Here is a 25,036-nt window from a genome sequence, read left to right as displayed (position 1 = left end):
CAAGCAGGGAGCCTGATGCGGGGGCTCGATCCCAGCACCCTGGGATCACGAACTGAGCCACCTAGGCGCCCCTGTTGTTTGCCTTCTATTAGAAAGCTCATTTATAACACACTTCGCTCAGAGGTTACCCTAATTGTTCTTTGAAGAATTAATCTACAACACTGCAGACTTAACTACCTTCTCCTTATAAGTCAGCCCAGCACAACCAACACCACCATTTTTGCTTAGTAAAAGTGCACACATACTCATGTTGGTACAATAAGATACAACCATGTAATTTAATTACAAATAATATTTCTGTTGAAAGAACATGTAACTACCCCAAAAGCATTTTAACAAAAACTTAAATATTAAAAGCAACAAAAAAACAGTGTAATAATGAATGGAACAAATTTTTAAGAACAAAGCTATTCAGACAAGAAATACATGTTTTAGTTAGCAGACTGTGCTGTCAAACTGCTGATGTGGTTACCTTCATAAGAAGCTATGAGGGGACACCTGGGTGGCTCAGTTAGTTAAGCGTCTGCCTTCGGCTCAGGTCATAGTTCCAGAGTCCTGGGATCGAGTCCCGCATTGGGCTTCCTGCTCGGCGGGGAGTCTGCTTCTCCGTATCTCCTCTGCTCTTGTTCTTTCTCTCTCTCTCTCAAGTAAATAACAAACAAACTTCAAAAAAAAAAAAAGGCTATGAGGGTTCTTCTGTATTACCTGAAATATTGTTACTATGAATGTACAAGTATTACTTTTCAATTAAAAAAAAAACAGTGAGAAGCCTATCACAATGTGAATAGAACAGTCATATATAGATCTGGACCACACCTGTACATTCAAAATGTAAAAAATCAGGGTAATTCAATTTTTGATTTGGTACTGCCAATTAATTGATTATTTCTGTATGTTTGTATAAGACACCCCAAAATACCACTTCTTTCCCAGATAATTCATAATGTAGACTACTTTAGAAACAAAAGACTACCTCTAAAATTCAGAAATCCAGTATTTCTATTTTTTTTTTAATAAAGATTTTATTTATTTGAGAGAGAGAGAGGAGGAGCAGAGGGCAAGGGAGAAGGGCAACCTGACTCCATGATGAGTAGAGCCCAACGCGGGGCTTGCTCCCACAACCACAAGATCATGACCTGAGCTGAAACTAAGAGTCAGACACTTAACCGACTTGAGCCACCCAGGTACCCTAGCATTTCTATTCTTAAGACAACATTTTAAAAATGATTTAAAGTTTTGATTTATGCTACTACATTAACATGCCGTAATATCTACACATTATACTGCTTTATCTTTTTCATCCAAATGAATCAATGAAATCAATGAAAGAGAAGTCTAACAATGAAGTGATTATTTACTAATTAATCATTTATTATACCTATTAAACACCTATCAGATTTTAGGAGACCTACAACTCACAACAGGTTGATACTAGTTAAATAGCTAGCATTTACCAAAATCTGAATCAGATTTTAAATCAAGAATTTTTTCAGCCTATGGCTTTAAACATTTATCTACAATAAATACTAAACTCAACTAATTCATATTTTGTATCAGAATAATTCATTTGTAACCCAATAAAGAATTCAGTAAAACAGCCATCCGGAGCTTTGTCTTTCAATAATCCTGTCTTTTTAAAAATCTGTCATCCACATCTAATCTTACTTTACCTTCCCATATTTTCACCAAATTCAAAAACCACAAGTTATAGTACAATATTTCTGTCATTGTATCAAATACAAGCCCACTCCCCTCTTAACAAGGGTTCAAATACTGAAGTGCAAAAACCCAACCAGTCTTATAAGTTCAATGCTATCTTAATCCTCTGGAAAATCAGCTGCAGCTAGACGTAAATTCAACTGCACTTCAGAACAGCGAAGAATTAACTATTCTCTACCGTCTGTTTCACAATGTTCCTATCTAGCTCTAAAATTCTCTGAAGAAAGCTCAGAAACTTCTAAGAATTCAAAAGCATATAAATGTACCACCTGCCCTATTTTATAACTGCATGACAGAGAGAAACACACCAGGCTAAGAGCCAGAAGGACAGAATTGAATGCACCCTGCTACTGACCGTCACTGGATAAATCCTACTAAGTCTTCTGTCCCGAACAACAAGTCTTGAGGTCTCAAACAACAAACAGTATTATCAGTAAGCACATATATCTTAACACGAGGGGAGAAAAGTCATCTTCAGAGACACTGGTCCTTACAAATGCAAATGAGTTGTTCATCTACTAACACCTTTAGGAAGGGTATCATTTTGTGGTGGTAACGGACAGTAAAAAGACAATGAGTTATACAATAACGACAAATCATCCTCAAACAAACACAGAGTATGAAAATTACCATAGCCTATACTTATAAATACTTTATGATACAGGAAGATCTTGTAGCAACAATGAACATTTTACAAAAGTAATTAAAAACTTTAATTTCTCCATCTTCCCATATTCTTTTTAAGCCACCTCATTAGTAAAACCAAGTTTCAGAGGCAAAGGGTAAGCCAAGTTTTTCTTCTTAAACATTTATCTCTGTCACTATGAATTTTTCTAACAATAAAAACTGTTATTTCTCTTTCTGGCACAACATAGAACAAATGAGCCCAGTCTTACAGACAGCATTTAGTCCAAGTAACCAAAAGTCCTTTAAAATAAAGGAGAACTGACCTCACCTGAATGTTTTCCCAAGCCTTGCCTGCAAATAGTAACATTGGCTTTACTGGAAATCCTAATTTAGGTGAAGGCTTCTATATCCCATTACTATTTTATGATCCAGTTAGCTTTCCCCAAGAGACTGAGTTGAAATTTTTTTTACTAAAACCAAATCAGATCCACAAAAATAGAATATCAATAAAAGGCAGTGTAACCAAACTAAAAAAAGAAGTATTATTAAAGTCAACATACCAAACATACCTGCCAAACATTCTTATTACAAAATGATACTGTGATTTATGATTAGCATTGCCAAAACCCTTAAGCATTTATGGACACCAGGTGAACTCCTAGCTAAATAATCTTAGCAGCATAAACAAACAGCCAAGAACTAAAATAATACTTTGGAATCAAATCACCTTACCTCACTAATTAAATAATATGTATTTGTTAAGCATCTATTACTACATGCTAGACTGTGAGAAGGTATCCAGGCAGAAAAAGTCGATGTGAAGAGGTGCCAAGGCAGAAGGAAACAGCCTGTGAGAGCAGCTCTAACAAAATAGCACAGAAAAGTTTTGAGAAGGAGACAGAGATCAGACCATCCAGGATCGTAGAGGCCATTTTTAAACTGGGATGATGATATGACAGAGGATCATGGGACCAAGGACACTTTCTCTGGACAGCAATGATCTGAAACAGAATGAAAGCAGGTAGATTCCGTCTCAGTCTCCATCAACAAAGTGAGACTGGGGTACATTTGGTAAGTAATTAGCTCACTGGGCCAGGGGGTGATTCTAACATCTACCAAATCCCAGCAGCTACATATATTGCTCCACCCAGGCCTAAGGTGGAGGATACCTTCATAAATTACCTTTTACACATATAAAACCTACATATAATAAATCCTTAATAAAGATAATGGTTTGCAGATGACACCATGTATATAAAAATTTTTTTTAATCCACTAAAAATACTATTTGAGCCAGTAAATTCAGCAACATTACATGGTACAAGATTAACATTAAAAATGTATTTTTAGGGTGCCTGGGTGGCTCAGTTGGTTAAGCGACTGCCTTCAGCTCAGGTCATGATCCTGGAGTCCCTGGATTGAGTCCTGCATCGGGCTCCCCACTCAGCAGTGAGTCTGCTTCTCCCTCTGACCCTACCCCCTCTCATGTGCTCTCTCTCTCTCACTCTCTCTCTCAAATAAAAAAAAAATGTATTTCTATACACTAGCAATGAATATGAAAATAATTTTAAAATCAACTCCATTTACAATTGAATTAAAAAGAATAAAACATCAGAAATAAATTTAACAAAAGAATTCCAAAACTTCTACTCTGAAAATTATAAAACATTGTTGGAAGGAATTAAAGATCTAAATAAATGGAAGGATATCCCATGTTCATGGATCAGAAAATTTAACACTGTTAACATGGCAATACTCCCCAAACTAATCTACTGATTCAATACAATATCTATCAAAATCCCAGCTGCCTTTTCTGCAGGAACTGATAAGCTAATTCTAAATTTCATAAGGAAATGTAAGGGACACAGAGAAGACAAAATAATCAAAAAAAAAAACCAAACAAACAAAGTTGGAGGACACACACTTCCTGATTTCAAAACTTACTACAAAGCTATAATAATCAAGACAGTGTGGCACTGGCATAGTAACAGATATAAAGACCAATGGAATAGAATTGAGAAGCCAGAAATACACTGTCACATTTACAGTTGGGTAATTTTACACAGAGTAAGGGGTGGCAGGGACAAGACAATTCAATTGGAAAATATCTTTTTCAACAAATGGTGCAGGAACAACAGGATATTCAACATGCAAAAAAATGAAGTTGTATCTCCACCTTATACCATACACAAAAACTAACTTAAAATGATGACAGACCTAATATGTGACCAACCTAACTGTATGGGCTAAAAACCATAAAACTCTTTTTTTTTTAATTTTTTATTGTTATGTTAATCACCATACATTACATCATTAGTTTTTGATGTAGTGTTGCATGATTCATTGTTGTGCATAACACCCAGTGAAAACCATAAAACTCTTAGAATAAAATATAAGATTAAATTTTTGTGGCCTTAAGAACAAGAACAAAGTCGCAGTACTGACACTATCTAACTTACTATGAAGCTGCAATAATCAAGGCAGTGGGTATTGGAGAAAACAATGGACAAACTAGATCAAAGGAACAGAATAAAGAGACCAGAAACAGATCTGCATAAATGAAGTCCAATAATCTTTGATAAAGGAGCAAAGGTAATACAACAGAGTAAAAACAGTCTTTTCAACAAATAGTGCCTGAACAAATGGACACCCAATGCAAAAAAAAAAAAAAGAATCTAGACACAGACCTTACACCCTTCACAAAAATTATTCAAAATGGTCACAGACCTAAATGTAAAACACAAAACTAAAATTCCTAGAATGTAGAAGAAAATCTAGATGACCACAGATTTGACAATGACTTTTTAGATACAATACCAAAGTCATGATCCATGATAGAAAGAACCAATAAGCTGAATTTCATTAAAATTAAGAAGTTCTGCTCTGTAAAGGACAATATTAACAGAATAAGCTGAACACTAGTAGAATATATTTGCAAAAGATATTTCTGGAAAAAGACTATTATACAAAATACACAAAGAACTCTTAAAGTTCTACAATAAGAAAACAAATAACCCAGTTAAAAAATGGGCCAAAGACCTTAACAGACACCTCACCAAAGATATACAAATGGCAATAAGCACATGAAAAGATGCTCCACCTCACATATCATCAAGTAAATGCAAATTAAAACAACAATAAGATACCACTACACACCTACCAGATTGGCCAAAATCTGAACATTGACAACACCAAATGCGAACAAGGATGTGGAGCTGAAAGAACACTCATTCACTGCCAGTGGGAGCGCAAAATGCTGCAGCCACTTTGGAGGACAGTTTGGCAGTTTCTTAAAAAACTAAACCTATTCTTACATATGATCCAGCAATTATGTTCCTGGGTATTCACCTAAAGGAGTTAAATATTTGTGTCAACACAAAACCCTACACACAGCTGTATAGTCACAACTGACAAAACTTAGAAGCAACCAAGATGTCCTCTGATAGATGAATAGATAAGTAAACTGTCATCTAGACAATAAAATATTATTCGCAATGAAGAGACATGGAATCTTCAATGCATATTGCTAAGTGAAAGTCAATGTGAAAAGGCCACATACTGTAGTATTCCAATTACATGACACTCTGGAAAAGGAGAAACTACTGACATAGTAAATGATCAGTGGCTGACAAGGGTTTGGGGAGAGGTAGGGATGAATAGGTGGAACAAAGAGGATTTTTAGGGCAGTGAAACTACTCAGTGATGGTGGATACATGTCATTATACATTTTTCAAAACCCACAGAACACCCAGAGTGAATTCTAATTTAAACCATGGACTTTGAGTGACAATGATGTGTCACCTGAAGGTTCAACAATGATAACAAATGCGCAACTCTGGGGGGGATATTGATAATGGGAGACTGTGCATGTGTGGGGGAAGGGAGGATATAGGAAATTTCTGTACCTTCTGCTCAATATTGCTATGAATCTAAAATTGCTCTAAAAAAGTCTATTTCTAAAAAAAACCTTTCTGACCTTGGGTTATGCAAAGCCATCTTATATCAGAAGCACAAACAAAAGAAAAAAAATTAAAAATTTCTGTTTCATAGGCCATCATCAGTAAAGTAAAAAGTCAACTCACAGAATGGTAGAAAATATTTGAAAATCATACATCTGCCAAGGGGTTTGTTTTATATATTTATAATATATACAGGGCTCTTACAACTCAAAAATTAAAAAAAAAAAAATCTAGATTCTTTAACTAAATAAATAACTCAATTTAAAAATGGACAAGGGAGGGGCGCCTGGGTAGCTAAGTCAATTAAGCCTCTGCCCTTGGCTCAGGTCATGATCTCCGGGTCCTGGGATCAAGCCCCGTGTCGGGCTCCCTGCTCAGTGGGAGTCTGCTTCTCCCTTTCCCTCTGCCCCTCTCCCTGACCCCGCTTGTGCTCTCTCGCTCTCACATAAATCTTTAAAAATAAAAAAAAAAATAAAAATGGACAAAGGACCTCAACAGTCACTTCTCTAAAGAAGATACAAAAATGGTCCATAACCACATGAAATGATGCTCAACAGCATTTACCATTAGGGAAGGCAAATCTAAGGCACAATGAGATACCACTTTGTACGAAACAGGATGGTTATAAACAAACAAACAAAAAAAAACAGGTTAAGTGTTGGTGAGGATGCAAACAAAATGGAATACCTGTACATTACAATGTTAATGCAAAATAGTGCAGGTACTGTGGAAAACAGTCTGACAGTTTCTCAAAATGTTAAATATACAGTTACCATATGACCCAGCAATCCACTCCTACAGATATACCCAAGAGAAATGGGAACATACATCCACAAGTATGGAAAAACTTGTATAAAGATGTTCACAGCAGCATTATTCTATATTGACAATTGTTTTTAAAAAATGGAAAGAACTGGTGTGACTGGGTGGCTTAGTCGGTTAAGCATCTACCTTTGGCTTGGGTCATGATCCTGGGGTTCTGGGATCAAGCCCCATGTCAGGCTCCTGGGGAGTCTGCTTCTCCCTCTCCCTCTGCCCTCCCCCCACCCCTGCTCATGCTCTTTCTCTCGCTCATGCTGTCTCTCTCATATGAATAAATAAAATCTTAAAAAATAAATAAAAAATGGAAAGAACTCAAATGAACAACAACTGGTCAGCAGATGAACTGGGAAATAAAATATGGTATTATCCACACAGAGGAGTATTACTTGGCAACAAAAAGGAATGGAATGCCGATACATGCTACAACTTGAATAAACCTCAAAAACATGACACATAAAAGTGACCAAAAAAACCCACATATTATATGATTCTATTTAAATAAAACATCCAGCATAGAAAAATCTATAGAGACAGAAAGTGGATTAGTAATTGCCATTGAAAGGGGGAGGAGGTGGGGGGAAGTAGGGCGGGAATGTTAAAGGGTATGGGGTTTCTTTTTGGGATGATAAATATTCCCTAAAATCAATGGTGGTTGTACAAGTCTTGAGTAAACTTTAAAGAAAAAATTTAATTGTACATTTTAAATGTGTGACTTGTGGGGCACTGGGGTGGCTCAGTCAGTTAGGCATCCGACTCTTGATCTCAGCTCAGGTCATGATCTCAGGTTTGTGAGACTGATCCTGCGTCAGGCTCCACACTGGGCATGGAGCCTGCTTGAGACTCTCTCTCCCTTTCCCCCTATCCTCCACCCCCATAGTCACGTGCACTCTCTCTAAAAAAATAAATAAATAAATGTGTGGCTTGTATGGTTTGTGAATGTCACAATGCCTTAAAAAAAATACCATAGTATTTCTTAATTCAAAATTTATGCTATGTCAACATGTATCTTTTGTTTATCAATGCCAAACATAAGTTTCTGAACATGAATCATCAATTAAGGACACAGCTGTTTTAATGAAAAGATGTAATGTACCAAGCAGACATTTTAGATGACTTACAAACGTGAGTAAAATCTTAATCTTCCGTATAGGACAATTCCCCACTTCTTTCTTCTTTGTGAAGGAAACCTGATGTATAATGAGGAGTATTTACTACCCTAAGTGGATTAAAAAATAGAAGACCTAAGATTAAAAATTCAAAAGACTACAGTGTGGTGATGTTTACTCCAATTAGATTACATTTCCATTACTTTTATGCAGTTCAATGCTACACATTTAGGTGTGGATACATGTTTTGGTGGTTAGGTCAGAGAACTTTCAGGCTATCAAGCCCTCTTTTGTTTTCCATTCCAATATGTTGGTTACTTACCACCTTAGTGTAGGGCAAGGCTAGTCAACCAAAGCTGATATGAAGAGAGAGAAAAGGCATCATTCCCTCTTTTAAGGAACTTAAAAATCCAACTCAGGCTGAGCTGCGGGACCACAATGTTAATACTAATCACTGTCTGATCTCTCACAAGAACTGTCTAGCGTGGGCAGTTGTGTAATCTTTATATATAAAGATCATGCTACCAGCCTACTATCAGAACAATGATTTTGCATTAATGGTAACATTCACACAGACACTTTTCCCCAGTCCAGATAATGACCAAAATCTGCTAAAGACAACCGACCAGGGTAGGAAGTACAGTTCTACCCATGGCAAAAGCAAAGTTTCTTTAACCGATAAAAAGATTAAACCCACATGGTCTTAATGCTGTCTGATATGAACAAAAAAATCCTGCCATCAAAATTAAAATGTATAGAATGGCCTTCAAGAATTCATATTAGATATTAAAAAACCAAAACTCTCCAAACAATTGTAATTTCTTGAGTATTCACTACACATTTAAACCTAATACACGGGAAAAACATGTATTTAGTGGGCAGCTCTTTTACCATCTTCCCATCAGCATCATTTTGCAAATAATATAATCTTAAACTCTATGCTTCAGAGTACAGTCCAGGACTACCTTGTAAGTAGTGGCATTCATTAAGAATTTATTGAACTGATAACCTAGATAGTTCATGGAATTTAGAAATCAATGGATATATTTCTTTATAAATAATTAAATAATTTAAAAGGAAATAATTTTCTAGTGAGAAATACGGCATTTAAAGTAATTAAGTCAGACCTGCCCAACAGACACCAACATAAATGATGTAACTTACTGAGCCAAAGAGGCACCAAAGGACACAGCTCCTTGGCATGTAAGGTTAACTTTTAAGTTGCCTATGGCCTTAAATTACTAAGCAGTTAAGATCAGAGATTTAAAAAGTATGTAAGTTTCCTCTTGGGGAGACTTTTTTCTAATGCTCAATCCATTCCTCCCTGCTCCTGCAAGGATTTAAACTATAAAAAGTAGTAAGTGAAAAATCTGTGGGCTTAGAAAGAGAAAATAAAACTGCACAGCCTTGCTCAGAGAGGAGCAAACAACTCAGTGGGCCTTCCCTGTTTGTTCTCCAACCACCTGCAGGTTGACATCAGAAAAGCAGTTTTGTTACCTTTCTCCTATAGCCAAAGGCCCTACTGGCTATGATGGTTCAATGTACTATAGTCTGTATAATGGGATAATAACTGTAAGTAATACAGTGGGATATCACAGGCAAGAAAACAGATAAGAACTACCAAGTTTAAAAGTTCAACTACTAAATATTTTTCAAAATATTACAGTATAGGTTAATACATAATTCAGAAGAATAATTATGACTTAGGACTGAAGGGACTACTCCCAACATAACCTTTCCTTCCAATGGCCTGAAGTCAAATTCTTCTTGCTGGTTTCTCCTGGATACGTTCCTTGTAAAGCAGAAATATCCCTGGAAGGATAATACATAAACTACTTCATATACTGATTAATGACTTTATAGACTGATCTTTCTTTTAAAGTGTACAATAACAGGTATAAACAGAGAACAGTTTGAGGAAAAACTAAAAAAAAAAAAAAAAAAAGAGGACTGAAGAAGAAACTTCACAATGGCTTTACATATTTTTTCATACACACACTTGAAAATTCCATCAGATGCTGATTTCTACCACTTTGCTCTTCTACTTTTTGAACAAACCTGGGCAAAGCTGATCAAACCAGCATTTAATAGCTAAGAATCTTGGATCATGATGGTAGGCATGCCATACATCCTAAAGCTTACTATTTTCCTCACTACCTCAACTGCATCCTGGGCTATCTAAACATCCATACCACTGGCCTATCTAGCACTACAACATCGTATTTTCTTGTCTCAATTCTGATTTCTGCCCCTTGGGTAATAAACAGGTTCATTTCTCCAAAGCATAAAGTACAAAACTAAACCAAACCTTCAATTGCCTCAAACTGCTACTCCATTTCTCACAGTTCATGGTCCTCAAAATACTGACACTTTCTACTTCAATTACCAATCACTACTCAATCACTGAAATGGCTTTTGTGCAATATGCTGCCCACCTGGTACTCAAATAAACAGATCTCCACATGACTATCTGTGCCCTGATACCCAATCTACATCTTCCTTATCAGTAACAGAGCATGTCTACTACCTTTATTTTTTGAAACACTCATCTATCTTTGCTTCCCAGACTCCCTTGCCTGGTTATTCCCTCTGCTTGTCTGAACTGCCCTGCTCAATCTCTTTTGCTTTCTCCTGGTTCTTACTATTGCTGAACCCAAAGATTCTACCACTGACCTTCTCTGCTTCTCTATGAATGATCTTTCTCACTCCCTTTACTTCAATGGCCCCATAAAAGGAGTATCTCCCAAAACTTTATCTTTACCCTTAATTTCCCTCTATAGCATTCTACGACAGTAGGCAGTTGACCTGTACCACACAATTTCTAACCCTTGGCATGACTGATATTTTTAAAGCCTTGAGACTTAATTCACATACTACACAATTTACTCATTGATGGTACAATTCAGTGGTTTTTAGTATATTCAGACTAACGCAACCATCACCATGATATAATTTTAGAACATTCTCATCACCCAAAAAGCCCCATGCACTTAAGCCATCACCTCCTCTTTCCTTCCAACCGTCCCAGCCCTAGGTAACCACTAATCTGGAATTGTACAACATGTGGTCTTCTGTGAATGACTTCTTGCACTCAGGATGTATGATATTTCCAAGGTGTATCCATATTGTTGCATGTATCAGTATTCCTTTTTATTGATGAATAATAGTCTATAATGTGGGTAAAACCCCATGTACCCATTTATCAGTTGATGGCTACTTGGGTCATTTCCACTTTTTGCCTATTATAAATTATACTGTTAAGTACCTTCATATAAAAGTTTTTGTGTGGATCACTATTTTGGGCACAGTAACTGCTTCTTGTAGGAGCTGTCCTGTGCATTGTAGATGTCTAGAAGTAACCCTGGCCTCTACCCACCAGTTGCCAGTAACACTCCCTGAGAAGTGATAACCAAATACGTCTCCAGACATTGCCAAATGTCTCAAGTGTGCAAAATCACCCCAACTGAGAACCACTGCTGTAGAGTTATTTAATCTTCACCTAAAATCACTGCAAAACAAATTATTACTTACTCTTAAATATTAATAAATATCTAAATATTCAATTCATGTATTCTTTTCATAAAACCTCTCTGCACATCCTAGCTTCACTGCTGAGTTAGCTTCAACTGGCTTTCTCAATAACATTTTTATAGTCATAATTTACATACTTCTCTGTAAGAAATTTCCAAAAGCTTCAGCAGCCAACTATACAAAATTTCCTTCCAGGCAATCTAATGTATATTTTGGTCTACAATCATATCCTTTATTAACAACTATCTATGTAAATACAAATTTGGAGGCTCAGCATGCATACTTAACCTTACAGATCATTGATTTATATGAATAATTTCTCCTATCAATCCTTTTGTATTCCAAATTAAAAACTGATGTTAGGGCAATTAAGTTACATATTAACAGATACAGCAATCATTCACCACCATGACATATCTCAAGTACTTCCTACTCCTCCAGCCTCTTCTATCTTTCTAATCAATAGTCAATTATCTGTTGGGATAACTGGAAATCCACATGCAAAAGAATTAAGCCTGATCACCATCTCACATCATACATAAAACTTAATTCAAACAGATCAAAGTCTTCAATATGAAGAGTCTACATTTAAGAAGCCAGTCTTACAAGACACAGGCATAAATCTTCATGACCTTGGATCGGGCAATGATTTCTGAGATACAACAACAACAAAAAAATAATTGGACATCATCAAAATTCAAATTTTCTCTTTCAAAGGACATCATAAAGAAGTAAAATATGACTCAGGGAAATGGAGGAAATGTTTGAAAATCATGTATCTGTTAAGGGACCTGTATCCAGAACATATATAGAACTATTACAACTCAATTTTAAACAGACAAACCATTAAAAAATAGACAATGGATCTCAACAGGCATTTTTCCAAAGAAGATACATAAATGGCCCACAACCAACCACATAAAAAGATGTTTAATACATTAACCATCAAGGTAATGCAAATCAAAATCACAATGAGATACCACTTCAAATGAAATACAATGGCTATAAACAGACAAATAACAAGTGTTGGCCAGGATGTGGAGAAATTGGAAACCTCATATAATGTTGGTGGGAATGTAAAATGGTACAGCTACTTTAGAAAACAGGTTGGCAACTCCTCAAAAGATTAAACACAGAGTTTCCACATGATCCAGCAATTCTACTCCTAGGTATATCCCAGAGAAATGAAAATGTTAAGTCCAAACATGAACTTATAATGAATCAATTGATCCATGAATAACTAGAAATCTGGTATATCCTTACAACAGAAAATTATGTGTATGTAGAGACAGAAAGAAAGAAAAAGAAAAGGAAAAAGAAAGGACAAAATGTTTTCAACTGGTGAATCTTGGTATTAGGACATCTGCCCAATTCTTTGAATTACTCTTGTAGTATCTCTGTATGTTTAAAATAACATCAAAATAAAAAGATGCAAAATAGAGAGCACATTACAAAAAATTATGACTAGGGGTTAATACCAGCAATTTAACACAGCCTCATTTAACATGATACCATTCTAAATGATCCAATATATTTGATACAAAACACACATTCTACAAGGTCTACTAGCTATTCTTCTAACTTAAAAGATAAATCATTTTTTAAAAAGCCAACCACTTTATATTAACTAAGTTAAATTTGATCTGTAGGCTCTCTTCAAGGTACAAAGCTAAATAATTATCCAATTCCCTTCCCAATAATTAAATAGATCACCAAAGAATTGCCAAAACTAGAAATTATATCAGAATCGGGTTCCTTGAAATTGACTCCCTTAATTAGCACTAAAAGTGTAGCTTAGTTTAATTCCATTGCCATGCTCTTTCTCCTACATTTAAAGCTAATCCACTTAAAGGAAGGAGTACTTCACTGGAGTTCAGGGGGTGAACAAATGGCTACTATGCAAACATCTATGGTTAGATATGAATTCATCTGTAAGTCATGAAGTAGAATATCTGAAGGTCAAGATCAAGATCTACTTTTCTTTAAACAAGGAATTATTTCCTTTGGGAACACTGTAGCCTGCAAATGACAGGTTTTCCAAAGCTTTATCTAAATACTTTGTGAAAATATTTTATGTGTGTGTATCTTTAGACAAACTTTGTTTCCAAACTCCCACAGCACTGTTTCCCTTTACAAAACAGTCACTCTTCAGCCAACTACATTTCCCCCTAAAACAGAGACTTTAAAATTGGCTCCAATATATGCAGTGTAACTTTTGTTGATTTTCCCTACATATGTAATTAATGTTTTGATAACTCCATATGGCCTGCTACTTTTTAAATCTGTCTCAAAGTTTTTCAACATCTTTCTTTTTACTAACAAAAACTGGAGCAAAAATTATATTGCAACACTCAAAGGGGAAATTTTTTAAAAAGCAAACCTAAGAAAATATGTGCCTTTTAACAACCAAAGAGAATATACTGAAGACATAAAATTAGTAACGAGTAGAAAGATGATCAGAGAGCAAGGATAAAAGCAGAAAGTGATTAACATCCCTGTAAGCTCTGCCCCACAGAGCAGGAGCTCACCATGACTGCCTTGGGGAAAGAAAACTGGAGAACTCAACTGAGTCAGAGACTCAATACCCTGTACAGCTTTTCACAGTTTTCTACTACATGAGTGTATTAACTTGAAAATGGAAGAAAATATTGTACCTAACCCCACTCAGCCCCTTTAAAATCCCACAATTTTACCAGCCAAAAACAGTAGGTAATTTCTAGTATGTGAACGTAGCAAACCTTGGCTCTGTTGAAGCAAAGATGAGTCTCATCTTAAATCTCTGGTATGGCTGAATATGTATTTCCTATATGCTTGTCATCTGTCTTTTTCTCCTAAATAGACTCCCTAACCCCCCAGACCCAGGCCCCTAAGAAAAGACTGATTAAAGACATGTACAACAAGTGAAATTAAATTTCCTATATATTAGATCAAGAAAAAAGCATAACACAGACAGCTGATGAGCTTCTTTATTCAAGTAAACTATTAAAAGTTCAATAAATAGTAGCTAACTCCTGAGTGTTTTAAATGTACTGCTACATTTAATTCACTCAACAATCCATATCCCCATTTTATATTTGGAAAAACTGAGACTCAATGATGTTAAGTAATCTGCCTAACATCAGCTAAGAATTGAACCTAGATTTGTCTGATTCAACTATGATAAAGATGAAGAGATACTAGATAGTACTGCTTTCAATCTATCAATAGGCAGCAAATGTTCTAGAAAGCAAATCATAAACCTTAAACTAAAAAATATAAATTTTTCAACTTTAATAACTGATTTATAAAAAGCAGACATATGTACCTACAATGTAACCCACTTAAACTTATTTTGTATAAGCTAATTAGCTAGAAATAAAAGTTTTATATTTTTATATTAAAAAAGGTCTTCAAAGAATAAACATACTACTACCTTACTATCTACACTTGAACAGTATCTGCATCCATAAAGATCAAATTAGAGAATGCCAAATTAGTCTTAAGGAAAGTCAGCCAAAAAATCCAATGTAATCACATGTCACATGGAGGAAATGATTCAGTTTCTTGAATTCACTTCCCACCTTCTTCCTTTTCCTTCCTAAGGAACACTGCTATTCCTTAGTTAGCAATAGCCCCCTTATCCACTAAATGCTTCCGTTTATTTGACTCTCTTCTACAAGGTTGTAAATGAAATTTTAAATCCTGTAAGTAGTCCACTACATTGTGTATTATAAAATGAAAAAAACATTAAATTCCATTTCTAAAAAAACTTACTTTCTTTCAACAACATGCTTCACAAACCTGCAGAGATGAAGTACTTTTAGCCATAATTAAGTCATCTATGAAAATTACCACAAATAAACTCTTCAGTTGTTAAAAGGATATAATTTGGAGGAAGAAAGTTCCAGCTCAAGACTTGATTGGCGAGTGCAAGGTAACGCTGAAATACCGAAGACATCTGAGCATTGAGGTTTTCCCGCCTGCTGAACTCCTGAAGAACTTCAACCGTTAACATGAAGATTTGACGAAGGTCTTCTTCCTGTAATAAATAAATCACACATATTTTTCAATCAAAAGCTTATTCAAAATGTATTCCCATTTAAGAACCATAAAATGAAACAAAAACCTTAAAATATTCAATGGAAAAACACTACCTCTTTAAGAACATTTTCCATTTTTAGGCCTGCTCATAATTTATATCACAAGTATGCTTTCAAGTGACACCAGTTTGAATGCATCTACTGTAATATAAATGCTACTCCGTAAAGAAGTTGAGTCTTTGACAACTACTACAGAGCTGGAGGAGTCAGTTGCTTTAGTGCAGAGCCCTCGGATTTAAGCCAATGCCTTCACATAACTTTACTTCAGAGCCAAACAATACATATGAGACAAAGAGCCCACACCATCTGCAATAACATTTTAAATACATGGCCCTCGTTGGCATTCTGCCAGGCCTATTTTAAGGCCAGCAAAGTCCCACCAATTGAATTAGTTACATCTAAACGCAATAAGAACAAAATAAATAATCTAAGGATCTTTGGAGTGGTATTTCCTTTTTGTTTAAAGACTAGAATTAAACAAGAAGGCTAAAACTGTCAGCTATGTTCACCAAATCTTTATCCTATCTTTTATCCTTTACTAAGTGCTATGAAATCACAACACAAATCTTCAAGTACAGGTCACATTCAGCTAGATAAAATAAACGTTCTCACTCTATTAGGAACAGATTGTGTAAAAAGTAAACAATCTAATAAAACATAAAAAAACCAATACCTGAAAAATTCTTTTGCAGTTACCATGGAATTCCATACTGAGTCCAATGTTGCTAGTTTTACTTGAACTTGAGAATTCACTCAATAGTGCAGTTAGAATAGAACAGGCCAGGGTTTGCTGTAATTATTTGATAAGAAACAACTGTAAGGCATGTTTTTTCCAATGCTTTGTTTCAATACAGTATTTGTTCAAAGAACATTTTCTATCTTTAGATCTTCCATTATATCTTTAGATCTTCCGTTATACCTTTAGATCTTATACCTACCAGTCAGAAAACTAGATATGACAAAGTAAAGATTAGCTCTCCTTTCTAAGTAGCCTAGTAATTACAAATAGTACTTCCTCAATTTCAGCTATACAAATCCAACTGACTTGAACTCAGGACATGCATCTATTCAATCATAGAGTGCAAACAACATTTCAAGATAACCAATGTTGAATGTATTATTTCATTTACTTCACACAACAATCCATATCCCCATTTTACATTTGAACAAGTGAGATTTGGAGAGGGTAAGTAATTCAGGCCAGCTGAGAGCTGAACTCAGGTCTGTCTGACTGACTCTATGTTCTCATGTTTATAAAGTGTATTTCGAAAGCAGATGAAAAGTGAAACAGATTATATAGCATCCAAAACATTAACGAGGTAATTCTCAAAAGTTTTTTAAATTGAAAATGAAGATTTCCTTCTTAATGGTTCTATCCAACAGGCTCCTAACATCAACTTACTGCTATTACTTATAGACTATTTAGAGTCAAGGTGCCAAGGATGGAGAGGATACAAATTATTTTGGCAAGTTTCCAGGGGTTAAACAGAAATATGCACACTACCTCTGAACAACCGAAAGATTAAAGTCAAGATGATACTATTTATGCAAGCTTATACAACAGCTGAACAGTCATACCCACCCACCAACTGCAACATCTTTGTTCAGAAATGCTTCTGATGTCAGTACCTTGACCTTACAGATGCTTATCTTGGCAAATCTGAGCAAATATACATAAAATTAAATTCCTAAAGAATGGCATGAGTTGATATTTGCTGAAGCTGAATGATGGTTACATGGATGACCAATATACTGTATGTCTATTATTGCATATGTCTGGAATCTTTCCTCTGAAAACTGTAAAAAGAGAATTAAATTCATATTTGCCTCTTAATCTCAATTAAAATAAGCATGGCTGTATAATTAATATTTATGGATGACATACCAGCCCATACATTCAAGCATTTTCTTAGACTTTGCCACACCAGGAAGCCCTAACAATAGAGAATACATGCAAATTCCTTCAGGAATCTGGGGGTATAGACCAAGCTGCCTTCAACAATAGTAAAAGTACTCTTAATATTCCTGGTTTAGTTTAAACACACACACATAAACAAAGAAACTCACACACACACTCACACACACACTCACTCTTTGTAACTTTACTTTAAAATATACATTTCTTTTAATACAAAAATGTCCCCAAATCAACAAGAGAATTGTACAAGTTAACTACCTTTGCATGGCCCCAGGCACATGGAGGAAGAAACGTGGTCTGAGAAACCAAGCACTAAAGAGCCTCTTATAGAGAAAAGTCTGTTGTATAGTCAATTCATTTTACACATTAACAGAATCTTAGAAACACTAGTATAATCCCTTCATCTTTTTTTTTAGTTAAGAAAATTGTATTTTAAAAAATAGCTTTCTTTTGAAATGGTGATTAATGATTAAAGTGCCAACAATCGAAACTTCACAGATACATTTAAATAACACTGGGACCAACTATGAATGTAGTTTTTAAATATACCTAGGCTTTAGTGGAGAAAGTAGGTATTAAATCCAAATTAATAAAATTCAAAGCAAAAAGTCAGCACACAGAGATCTAACATAATGTATTACAAGATCCTCTGATTCTGGAAACATTTTATAGCATCCCATATTTTATGTCTTTTAACCTTGGTTTTTCTCTCATCCTTTCTAAATAAGACTTCAGTGAATAGAACATTATGAACCCAGAAGCTCTCATTAAACACAAATTTATCATTCTTACAAATAATTAACTATAAAAATTTACACAAATAATTTACAAATTCCCACAAACTACCAATGTCAACCTCTATTCACCACAAAATGGCCTATTTTAAAACTATGACCACAAATTTTCAATAACAACTCTAATTAATGAAACAACCTGTACTCACAATGAAGCTTTATTTTTATGTGAAATAAACATTTCCTAAGAGTACATGCATGTTAGAAAAAAAAGAGTACATGCATGTGTTTGAAGTCAAGATATGAAAAAATGAGTGAAGGAGAAGGGAAAGAACAATGAAAAATGAGGACTTTCTGAGGTTAATGCTGCTTAGAAAAAGGAAGGATTTCTATCATTTTTTTTTAAGTAGGCGCCAGGCCCAGCGTGGAGGCCAATGGGGAGCCTGAACTCACGACCCTGAGACCAAAACCTGAACTGACATCAAGAGTCAGACACTTAACCGAGCCACCCAGGCTCCCCAAAAAGAACTTTTAAAAATAAAAGTCTCCTTTAACTACAAACCTCATCAGACAAACAAGGAGCCCTCGGGGATGGGATGGTTTGGTGAGCAGCAATGAAGATTACCTCTCCAAAACAGCAAACTTTCACATTTAAGTAAAATTCACCCATAAAGGAAAGTACCTTCCTAACACGTGATAATTAAGAATAAAACAGTCTTATCATAGACTCAGTTGTCCAAATATAAGAATATTTTGTTCTTACCTTTGTCCTATAAAAATAATGTATCTTAACCTTAGAAAAACTAGAAAGTACAGAAAAGCACAAAGAAAACTGCCCACAATCCTACCATACAGAGGTTATTACTCTTAACATCTGTTCACAGTTTTCTAATTTTAATACATAAGTATACATCATTTATATATCACTATCACCTGTATTTTATATTCTTTTTTCCACTTTATACTTATGAAATAAAAAGATGAATTTTTTAAAGTAAGTTCTTTTCAAATTACTGCTAAAAGACCTAAGAAATACATAAAAATATATTATACAGGGCGCCTGGGTGGCTCAGTTGGTTAGGGACTGCCTTCGGCTCAGGTCATGATCCTGGAGTCCCAGGATGGAGTCCTACATCAGGCTCCCTGCTCGGCAGGGAGTCTGCTTCTCCCTCTGACCCTCCCCCCTCTCATGTGCTCTCTCTCTCTCTCTCATTCTTTCTCTCAAATAAATAAATAAAATCTTTAAAAATATATATATTATACAGCATGGTTACAAGTATTATCAGAAACCTAATATTCTTATGTTAACCTACCTAAAACTACCAGCTTTCAAAGAACTACAATTCAGTAAGATAGTCTCATCATTAAAAGATATCAGTTTAATTGCTCCTTAATTTGAAAGCCCTGTAAGGATTTGAGATTAACATTATAAACATTCAATGTACCATACCACTAGGGTTCAAAGATGCCAAATTAATACAAATTCCTCAAGAATGATGAATAATTAAGCACTGATTGTAGAGCAAGAGAGCAAAGCACTTCTACACATATTCAACACAGTATTTCTCCCTATTCACAGATCACACATCACATTGCATCCAGGACTTATTTCCTAATATGTTTACTCATTTTCAGTATTTGGTTATCAATTAAATCTCATTAAAATCAAGTTACCTTCATAGCAGGTGTAGTGCACTGTAATGAAGATAACTACGGAAGCAAGCCAAAAGTGAAATCTTATGGGAAAAAGAGGACAACTCCTTCTCAGGACAAAGAAAGAGGAAAGGGAGCAGAAAAAAGCATCAGATCTGCCTCTGAGAGATCACAAGTTTTGTTTTTCTTACCCCTGTAGAAGGTTCCTGTCTGCTTGTTTCAGACTTTCAGGTCTCAATGGTCATCCCAAGTATATTACCTCTTAACTCCCTCTATAATGATCAATACCTTCAAGTGCTGCCTCTCTGCCCTTTGTCACAGTCAAGGCTAGATATTACTTCTGTACCAGAGACAGGGACTCTGATACTTAAGAGGGTCAGAAACAAAAGCTGTTGTAAATAATTTAGAGTGGTGAATTTCAATGAAATCAGATCAAAGTTAACTGATTAGTACACTGTAAGACTAGTAAGTCTAATAAAGTTAGCAGTGATTAGACCAGTATAAAATACCGTTAGTACAAATCTTAGAAGCGTAAGAGGTTAACATAGCAATGCCTCATTTATCCAAAATCATAGAGAATTAAGTTAATATCTGTTAATTTTCCAAATGCGGCCAGCAAACATCTTTTTATTTTTTATTTTTTTTAAAGATTTTTTTTTTTTGAGAGTAAGAATGAGAGAGAGAGAGCACATGAGAGGGGGGAGGGTCAGAGGGAGAAGCAGACTCCCTGCCGAGCAGGGAGCCTGATGCGGGACTCGATCCTGGGACTCCAGGATCATGACCTGAGCCGAAGGCAGTCGCTTAACCAAATGAGCCACCCAGGCGCCCTATTTTAATTTTTTTTTAAAGATTTTATTTATTTATTTGACAGAGAGAGACACAGCGAGAGAGGGAACACAAGCAGGGGGAGTGGGAGAAGGAGAAGCAGGCTTCCCGCCGAGCAGGGAGCCCGATGCGGGGCTCAATCCCAGGACCCTGGGATCATGACCTGAGCCGAAGGCAGACGCTTAACAACTGAGCCACCCAGGTGCCCCAGCCAGCAAACATTTTTAATGCAACTTCCTTCACATAAATTTTTCCAAATGAATTATTCCAAGGGAATTATTTTATGATGTAATAAAGAGAATACTTGGAATCTACTAAAACGTATGAGGCTTTACATCCTTTGCCAAAGTGACACCAGACCCAATGCTTTTTGATTTGTTTGCTCCAGTTTTTCTCCACCATCCTTTGTTGGTGTCTATCACTCATTGCTGCTAGCAATTTGACTAGCACTAACAAAGAGTTCTAAATTGATCATTTTTGTTTTCAACAAGTTAGAAATCAAATAATAAAATTTTTTAAAAACTATGTCCAAAATAAATTCTAAATTAAAATACAGGATTCTTTAAAGAGTCTAGTACGAGGATCTTACTGTTTTGACAAAGGAGTTAGAAAATCTGGGTTTTAACAGTCTAAGATTTACCACTTCAAGTAACTTGAGCAAATCGCTTCATCTATCTTGGCCTCAGTTTTCTCATCTATAAAAGGGGTGAACACCCTCTGCCCTAATTCATATGACTGTCCAAAGGTTCCACTTAGATAATGCATGTAAAAGGATTATGTATACACAGCAGTTTATGATTTGAGAAAGTAAAACAACAGTATTTTTATCATTATCATAAAAAATATCTATTTTGGCTTTTTTGGTTCCACTTCTTATTATCTACATCCCATCAAATTAAAATCACAAGATAACATTAAAAAAAGAAACCTACAACTAAAGCATCATTAAAGCAATATAGTAGATGCTCAGTGAATCTTAGCTGGATTAATGAATCAACGTTTACTTCTATGCCTAACACCATATTAACAAAAGGCAAGTGAAAAATGAATACACGATGTGTTCACTATTTTTTAGTAGTTGATAAATTTCAAAAAGAAAATTTAAATACGTAAAACAAACAGAAGAAATTCAATGAGGTCTCAAGGTTATAAATGAGTTTTAATGTTTTCTTACACTGAAGTACTAAAAATTCACAGGTTCACTTCACTAACAACAACTTAAGTAACTGTTGTCTTCACATCACAATCCTATAGCAGCATTCTCATTTCTAGTGAAAGCCATTAATTTTGACAGTGAAAAAATACCCTTCAGAGATAGCTTGCCTTACTCACCAGCTTATTGTCATAAGCACAAGATATTCAAACACTAACTCCAGCTGACAAAATAAAATACTCTTGTTCAGAGAGAGGATTGTCTCTTATAATAGCCTGGCTCTTACCCCAGGAGATTTATTACCAAGAATAAACTTTATGAAAGGTTGCTATACATAAAGCAGACTTCCAGCTGTTCTTCTAAGCAAACATCAATGAGACTTGTGATAAGAGAGATTAGGTTGGCTATCACATCCAGGGGCAGCACTGCTGTAGACAAGTGAATTTCTCACCCACTTCTCTCTAGCATGGCAAAAAGGAAGACAGGAGGCTTAAATGCTAAATTAAACAGCTTTAAAAGTGATTTAACATATGCCTACTACTTTCAAAGGAAATAAACATTAAACAGATTTAGCTTAAATGTTAATTTAAAATAAAAAATTTAGCTAATTTCCTTAAGAAGTAAAGTCTCCAGGTCTATTGCTTTCAAATTAGTAGAGTGAGTCTGATACTATTACAAACCGAGATGAAGTAACCACAGCAACCTTTACAACCACAGAAAGAAAACAGCCTGTCCACAAAGACATGCATGAAACAACGTATTATTTAATCATTGTACCAACACATTTACTCTGAGAATATACCATGATACCTGGAAAATGGACTATATTTAAGAAATATAATCTCCTTAGGAAATGCTTTACGATAATTATTTTTCCATAAAACTATCTGAAAAAATTAACAGTATAAGAAACTTCTTAAAAGCATTTAAAGGAAAGTTATTACATTGGTTACCCGTATTCTTTTAAATACACAATTAGTTTCCACTCATGAATAAAAGCATAAATACTTTCTTCTAATTTCAATACTTAAAATATTATTTGCATTAAAAGAGATGATGTATTAGAGTGTATGTCCCAAAGTTCTATTAAGCAAAGGGTGTTGGACCACTAGGAAGACAAAACACATTTATTCAATGCTTACTAATTCACTTAACATCGTCTTTCCTTGTCTGGGGAGCCCCAGAAATGGACAATATCACAGTTATTTTACAAACAGTATTAGTAAATCAGGGCCTAGAGATGGTAAATAATTTGTACAAGTTAGGAAGGTAGTAAATGGCAGAGCTGCAATTTAAGCCTAAATGTGAATCCAAAATCAAAATCAGTGCTCTATTACACTATACTGCCCCAAAACTTATTTGAACATGTACTTTAGACTAGTATAAGGGATGGACCACCAAAAAACATAAAAGGGAAGTGGGAAAGCCAGACTACATACAGTTTCTGACCGGTGAAGGTTGATGGGAACATTATTCTAGCAGAGGAATGATGGGAAAGTTAGTAAACTAAATAATTCATGAGATCAACTCTTTCATCTATAGAAAACCAACAGTCAGTTATCTCTTCTTTTTAAATAGCTCTTAATATTACTCTTCTGAAGAAAGCTTCAGTGTTCTGATTTTAACATTCTATTTTACCCTCCCTCCCACTAATATTCATGTCTCTGATATTAAGAAAATCAAGTAAATTCTTACAGCATTCCCACAAATTCTTAGTCTCAGAACAAAATAGAGAAGAAAATATATTAAAATGTTGTACTGGTCTGTAACCTCATTTTTTTAGACCTGCCAAATGAGCTAGTTTCAAGCTGCCAGGCAAGGACAAATAGGGATGGCCACACAGTGGCATGGCGGGCATTTAACGCCGTGTAAGTGTAGGAGTACTTTTCTAGTTTAATGTTTCAGTGTGGTCACCAAAGTAAATTCATCCAGTAATCTTGAAATTAAATTCTACCTCCCACTACTGACTCCATATTACTATAAAAGTTCTTAATCTTGTTAGTAGAAATTCAACTAAAAAAAAACCAACCTTTCTGTTTTAGAATATTTCATGAGGATATTAAATTTATCCACTATTTTCAGAGTGTACACACTGTGAATAGAGCAAAATCTTCTCTCAACAGTTACATAGGTTCCAATCATTCTTAGAACATCAGTTATTTCAGTGGCCCAAAAAGATCCAAATGTCAGGTTGCATTGGGACTACTTTTTGTGGTGGGTCAAATTACCCAAGGGGAAAGAGAAGAACACAATTCCTGTGCCTTCAGTATCCGGAGCCAAGAAGCTACTCATGGGGGATAAGGACAGGTCACTACCTTAACACTGAAATCCCAACTGACATGATCACCAAATCAACAAAGGAAAAAAGCATTAGTCATAAACATACAGATCCCAGAAGTACCACTTAATTTCCTAAAGTTTAAATCCTGGTCAATCACAGTGAGCTGGACTCCTTTACTGCAGATTAGCAAATAAAACAATATGTCCTCAAGTAGAATCTAAAATATGAAGGGTAACTTGATTCAGAGCAGTAGGGTCTAGGATGACATTTCTAAGCAGCAGCTTTAGTTCTAAACCTTTTCCCTACTTTTTTTTTCCTTCCAAATTTTTATTTAAATTCTAGTTAGTTAACATATAGTGTAATAATACTGGTTTCAGGAGTAGAATTCAGTGACTCATCACTTATAAAGAACACCCAGTGCTCATCATAACAAGTGCCCTCCTTAATACCCATCATCCATTTAGCCCATCCCCCACCCACCTCCTTCCATTAACCCTATTTGTTCTCTATCATTAAGAGTCTCTTATGGTTTGCTTCCTTCTCTTCTTTCCCACCTTGCCATATGTTCATATGTTTTGTTTCCTAAATTCCACGACTGAAATCTTTCTCTGACTTATTTTGCTTAGCAT

The 25,036-nt window shown here is 35.3% G+C and overlaps 1 protein-coding gene across 3 annotated transcripts in view; it reads right to left on the bottom strand.

The window, feature by feature from the left end:
* The window catches only part of XPO4 (exportin 4), a 121,308-nt gene that overhangs the window by 54,699 nt on the left and 41,573 nt on the right, over window positions 1-25,036 (bottom strand). For all 3 annotated transcript variants that reach the window (XM_025875204.2, XM_073894792.1, XM_073894791.1), the window contains 2 exons: window positions 16,517-16,633; window positions 15,629-15,782 (listed from right to left, as the gene is read on the bottom strand). In XM_025875204.2, the coding sequence (XP_025730989.1) occupies window positions 15,629-15,782; window positions 16,517-16,633 (271 nt within the window). The remainder of the gene's footprint in view (window positions 1-15,628; window positions 15,783-16,516; window positions 16,634-25,036) is intronic.

The sequence above is a fragment of the Callorhinus ursinus genome, unplaced genomic scaffold (assembly GCF_003265705.2).
Source record: "Callorhinus ursinus isolate GAN/ISIS: 27379988/994484 unplaced genomic scaffold, GSC_fseal_2.0 scaffold7, whole genome shotgun sequence".
Classification (NCBI taxonomy): Eukaryota; Metazoa; Chordata; class Mammalia; order Carnivora; family Otariidae; genus Callorhinus; species Callorhinus ursinus.
Note: the sequence above shows the minus strand (reverse complement) of the source record. Positions and strands in the feature narration are given on the sequence as shown.